The sequence below is a fragment of the Phaenicophaeus curvirostris genome, chromosome 1 (genome assembly GCF_032191515.1).
Source record: "Phaenicophaeus curvirostris isolate KB17595 chromosome 1, BPBGC_Pcur_1.0, whole genome shotgun sequence".
NCBI lineage: Eukaryota > Metazoa > Chordata > Aves > Cuculiformes > Cuculidae > Phaenicophaeus > Phaenicophaeus curvirostris.
The window spans coordinates 173006545-173012799 of record NC_091392.1 but is presented as its reverse complement, the minus strand read 5'-3'; the positions used below and the strand labels follow the sequence as shown (position 1 = coordinate 173012799).

The 6255-nt window shown below is 36.6% G+C and overlaps 1 protein-coding gene across 1 annotated transcript in view; it reads right to left on the bottom strand.

Annotated features, from left to right (window-relative positions):
• Positions 1-306: 306 nt before the first annotated feature.
• Positions 307-6255, bottom strand: part of DIAPH3 (diaphanous related formin 3) — a 220033-nt gene continuing 214084 nt past the window's right edge. The window contains exon 28 of the mRNA XM_069880558.1: positions 307-860. Coding sequence (XP_069736659.1) covers positions 604-860 — 257 coding nt within the window. The 3' untranslated portion in view covers positions 307-603. The remainder of the gene's footprint in view (positions 861-6255) is intronic.

Sequence of the window (6255 nt, the reverse complement as noted above, 5' to 3'; positions counted from 1 at the left end):
GCATAGATTTTTTATTTACTGTCCATGGACTTCCATTTTGTAAATACATATATAAGTCAAAAAGCTTTGGTGCTCTTTGATGAACCCAAACTGGAATATGGCTGATTTATGTGATATATATTTCCTGTTACTATAATTGCAAAGGAGGCTGTAATGATACATTTTAAGCGTTAAAACCTCTTAAGTATAGGAATTGCAGTAGAAAGTACAAGTATACCTTTTCTGTTATTTACTGACCCTTATTCCTAGGCATAATGATTTTACAATACTTAAAAGATATTCCTGTTTGGAGAAGCTCTCAAAACATATGGCGAGTAGTCTGCCCACCAAAAGGACTGTACCTTGGAATAATTTAGTGTCTGTTTTCTTCTGATATTTTATGAATGCTCAGTAGGTAAAAACATAATAAAAATAATCTTGCAATTATGCATAACTATAGCATCATTTTGTACAGTCTTGAAAACAGTTTAGAAGTAAATCATTCATCCATACAGAAGTTAGGAACTCAGAAGTATGTAACGTCAGTAACAGAAAATTAGTATATCTTTAAAGATGTAGGCTATTATAGCTTTGGTTTTAAGCTTTGATTTAACCCCTGGTGTTCTATAGTGCTCGCAGTCTTGCCAAGAGAGCTTCTACTTCTGGAATGGCTTCTCCTTTAGAAGGAGACAGGATTCGATCTACTTTCTTTTCTTTGTTGCCTTCTCCATGACAGGCGTCCTTTCTTCCAACAGCCTTGTTCCACAGTGTAGAACTTGTTTCCATATCATAAGTAGCTTCTTTGGTGACTGGGCTTCTTGTCAGGTTTAAACTGATATTGTGGTGCGAACATGACTTCTCTAGTGGTTGTTTCTGGTTCTCTGCAGGAGATAAACCAAACAAACCTTGTTTCACTATTAAAAAACTCAGTTTCAACATTCTGTAATATAAAAAAACCTCTTGATCATACGAAATTCACAAGCAGATGATGTAACAGAAGGAGTAATGATTGGCAAGGAGGTCAGACAAAAAATATTAGCACTTCAAAAGCAGTGGGCTTGATCCCTTGGAATTAATACGGACTTTACATGACTTCATTAGATTAGCATCCATATTTCCTACAAAATCACAGATAAAGCCTGACAAGATCCTCCTGTCTTCCTGGAGTCAAAGGGAAAACAGCGTACTCAGCAACTCTTAGCGTCTTACAAAGTTTTACCTGGTTAATTAGATTTCCTACATGTTTTTTAATGGTTGAAATTTTAAAAATTACATTAAAAAAATCTACTTCAATTTAATTATCTGTTGTAATCATTTTTCTTTCCTCTGTGATCTTTTAAGTGGCTAAGAAATTTTAAGAACTTGCATAACTTTCTACTTTTTGCTAAACTTCTCTGGCATTGTCACAAAAAGTTGCACTTAGTTAAAATACGGAAGTTTTGGTGGATTGACAGTTGTATTAAGAGACAGATTTCTTTTCTCATCCTGCCCCCCCAAATCAAGTGACTGTTCTAAAAACCAGCATGAGTGGTTCCTCTCATAGACCTCAAAGTTTTTTAAAACAGGCATACTCAATATTCATGTAACCTTGAGCAAGGCTTGAAAATGGCTTCAACAAACTTGACATGACATTTAAAGTTTTTTGGTTATTCGCTGAAAGATGTCCCATCATCCCAATAGTAATGACTTTGGAGCACAGGCAGTCACTCATGACAGTGTGTTTTATGTGAGTGCTGAAAATTCCTACCGAAAACAGCTTGTACATTAAAAGGCATCTGCTGAAGATATTTACTGCACTATCATTCCCTGACCAGGGGCTCTTGGTGATGGATGAGGATTTTACACACTTTCTTGGACAATCTCAGCAAATTTTGTAAGTACGGTCACCTTTTGGCAAGTGAAGGAAAATAAATACCTTCTTTCTTTCATCTTCTAAATCAGATACACAATTTTTAATTACATTTTTTAAGAGTCAAATTTTGCACTTTTTTTTTTGCTGAAAAATGTAATTTATATTTTATAATATGAAAAATAATTTGACTCTGAAGCTGCAGCAGCACATATTTCAGCTTTCCTGAATCACAGGAGGCCAAAGACTGGAAATGAACACATCTTTATAATTACATATGATGAAACCATCGTATCTAACTAAAATATGCCTGGTATGTACATTTTTAAATATCCCATTCTGCTGAAATGTTTATATTTATTGATTCTGAACACATAATTGCAGGCTGATAAAAGTATGCTACCTGTGCCAATATACAAAATACTAGCTGAATCACAGCCTTCTTTTTTGTTTACATGCAATGGAGGTGCAACAGGAAAAACACTTGCTATTTTCAGAATCAATATATTTCTTTAAAGTAGAAAAAAACATATTGTCATATAATAAGAGATTAAGTATAGGTGTTGGACTTAAAGGCAAAAATAAATTAGGTACTGAAAATAAGCTTCTTGGCTGTATCAACAACCAAATTTTAACTAATCTGCAGTTCAACAGACTTCACCCTAAAATACTCAAGCACAAAGATCAGCTAGGTATGATGAAACAGGCTGAATTATAGAGGCAGTGAACACTTATGAACTGAGGCCCCAAAGTAAAATCCAGCAATATTTTCCCCAGTTTCCCATAGGCGCCTTAGAGTGAGATCTAGAACAGCAAATTGTTTAAGCAGGGAACTGCAGCACTTTAACTATTGAGAAGTAGTTGGTGTTGGGATGTATCTAAATTCTTGTCTCACTTTAAAACTTGTAACTTATTTAGCCTTACAGAAAGGTGAGTCGTATAATTTTCTGCCTACAATCTGGAGTCACTGCTTGAGGGTATTGATTGAGTAAACCTGAGTACAGCTGTGTCTTTCTCCCCCCTTAAAACAAGTAATCGTATTGATATTTGTGACTTCCTATGCCTAGACAAATGAGTGGAGCATTCTACTTGAAGGGCCATTCTACTTGAAGGGCCTTTCAGCCTGAGGGGTCCTGCAAAAACAGGAAATGGGATTAGGGAACCAGTGAGTTTTTGAGAGCAGCCCCGTGGAAAAGGACCTAGAGGTCCTGGTGGATGAGAAGCTGGACATGAGCTGGCAATGTGTACTTTCAGCCCAGAAAGCCAACTGTGATCTGGGCTGCATCAAAAGAAGCGTGGCCAGTGGGTTGAGGGAGGTGATTCTGCCCCTCTACTCTACTCTGGTGAGAACACACATGGAATACTGCATCCAGCTCTGGAAAGAAACGGACCTGTCGGAGACAGTTCAGAGGAGGGACGCAAAGGACGCAAAGATGATCAAAGGCCTGGAACACCTCCCCTCCATGAGGAGAGGCCGAGAGAGTTGAGGTCATTCAGATTGGGGAAGACTCCAAGGAGATCTTATTGCGTCCTTTCAGTACTTAAAAGGGGGCTTATAAGAAAGATGGGGGAAAACATTTTAGCAGGGCCTGCAGCAACAGGACAAGGAATAATGGTTTTAAACTAAAAGAGGAGTAGTTTAGACTAGATATTAGGAAGAATTTTTTTTACGCTGATGGTGGTGAAGCACTGGAACAGGTTGCCCAGAGAGGTGGTAGATACCCCATCCTTAGAAACATTCAAGGTGAGGTTGGATGAGGCTCTGAACAACCTGATCTAGTTGAAATGTCTCAGCTCACTGCAGGGGGGGTGGACTAGAGGACCTTCATGGTCCCTCCCTTCCAACCCAAACCATTCTATCATTCTATGATCCTATGTGAGAAATCTCCATTTTATGTGTTATAACTCCTGTGCAGTAAAGATTCCACGATTCACTAGAAAAATCACAGTGTCATGTTTGGTCTCAACCATGCTACAAAAAATACTTAGCAGCTAATGGCAATAAAAAAAAACCAAAAAAAACCCCAAGATTTGAGCACATGTACTTAATCTAAATCCAGTTTTGCCATCTCAAAGCTGTTGTTTCAGCTGCTTACTAAATCAGGTGGCATCTTTACTGTGTACGTTCTTTCTATCAATGAGGAACTTCTCCATTTAGCATTGCTATGCCTAAGTGGACACCCACTGTTAGCAGATGTGTAAGCAGGCAGTTCCCTGTGTACTGGCTGTTGTGAATCTCATTCAGAAACCCTGAACTTTCCTAGGCCCAGCTCAGAAAGCATACATATTTAGTCCTAGATTTCACTTTGGCAAATATGCACCAAAAGAATTAACTGCTGTAGTACTTGATGTATATATGCTGCTGGTGGTATTCTTCTTATCAAAGCAAAAGATTGCTTCCATTTAAGTCAAGGTTTAAAATTAGTTAGGTACTAGAAAGGTAAAAAGTCTCACTAATTCCTCAGGAATACTAATGTCTACCTTGCTAATTTTTTATTTTAATCAAACAGGAATAAATTTGTGTTAACCTCAAGCTCTTAAACACCCTGTGCTGCTTCACAAACTGATTCAAAGTTTGCAGGCACTGGTGACTTGGTAACCCATCCATTCCATAGCCATGACTTTGGATTGTGCCCATACCTCACCTGAATTCTATGCTATAGTGGTAAAACTAAAGAAGTGCATTGTCAACCTATAACAGTTAAGCCTGGCTGGTTTAAAAAAGCCAATACACCTTGTATATGAATTTAAAACTATAGGGCTGCAAGCTGCTGCAGGTTAGCATGTGACTATTATCAGGACAGTAGAAGAGCTGGACTTCCTTAGTTTCATGTGATAAAGGCTATAAAGGTTATAGTTATCTGTATTCAAAGGTGTCTCATGTTGAGATTGACTGACACTGTAAGCACAAGAATAAAGAGCCATTAAAATATTTCTATTAGAAGTTAAAGCCTTTTGAACCTCCAGAGTAATGAAGTTTTGGAATGTGTGTATATAGAAGTGAGAGCAAAAAACCATAACCAGTTATAAGGAGAAATATGATCTGTTTCTGAAGACAATATTTGATTTGTATGCCTGCAACAGCAAGGAGATGGCTTAGTGACGTTGGGCCACTGCTTTAATCCTATGTTTGCAAGAGAAGGGTAGCCACAGAAAATCCATAAACCACATAGACGTGAACAGCTTTTTCTAAACTGTATCGAACCATTACATTGCACATATACATAAATTTGGTTTGTGCTTTTAGCAGGAAACTATACTTGAAAAAAAATTGCAGAATAAATACATTTACAGACTTGCACACCTTGGCTTAAATATACCTTTAAAGAATCAAGTATAATAAAGTTACAGAAGGTTTAAATTAAACTACTCATTCAAAGGCACTTCTACATGAAGTCTTGTTAAGAAGAGAGCTTACATTTCTGGAGATGCACTATTTGTCCACCTACTGTAGCAAGGTGTACCTTCCGGCAGCAGCAAGATAAAAAGAAATCAGACATTAAAAATCACTGGATAAAGACAATTTATTAATTTGCTGTATATATTGGGAATGGTTTGATCACTTCCAGCAATCAAAAACTCTCATTCACCTGTACCACAATAATCATTATCCAGATTAAAAAAAGTAAAAACTTTGAGTTCATGTTTATGTCTTTTAAATGCTGGGGTGAGAAGACATTTACCCATATTTAGTTCTGACTGTTCTACACCTGAATGCTTCCAGGCATGGGTTAGGCAGAGATTGCATTGTACGCTACTAAAATTTCAAGCATCTAGATTCCATGACATTTAAATCTTTTTCTTTCCCCTATTCAATATCTAACTCTTGTGGGTCCTTCAGACCTATTAAAATTCAGTTTTCACAGATATGAATTTTCTGAACATTGCTGTTAATCAAAAACATTTCAAAATCATATTCACATAACCTAGAGCCAAACAGCTACTATCATCTAGATACGAGTCTTTTAAAATTACTTTGATTAACAGCAATGTTCAGGAAATTCAGTTGACAGAAAATTGCACTTAATAGCTTTCCATACTTTAAACGGTGTCCTGGCATAGAATAACTTATAATGGTATTCTTATAATCTGTTAAAGGCTACACACTTTATATTCAGAAAAATGAAATTGTGCACTAGCATGTGAAGAAAAAAAATCAGCACTATGAGACCTGCCTGCTGTGAACTTGGGGAAGCAAAATATGATCAGTTGGAGATTTTTAAATCCTGCATAATAGCGTTATATATTACCTTTAACAGAGAACAAAACTGATTGCAAGAGACTTACTAAAGCAGAGGTACGGATTTTTTTAAAACTACTAATAAATATTTAAAACAAAAAAGGACTTTGAAAAGCTTTATTTCATTGCAGTTTCTCAATAAAAGTCTTTATACTAAGGATTTACTTAGTTTTTATGTAAATACTTG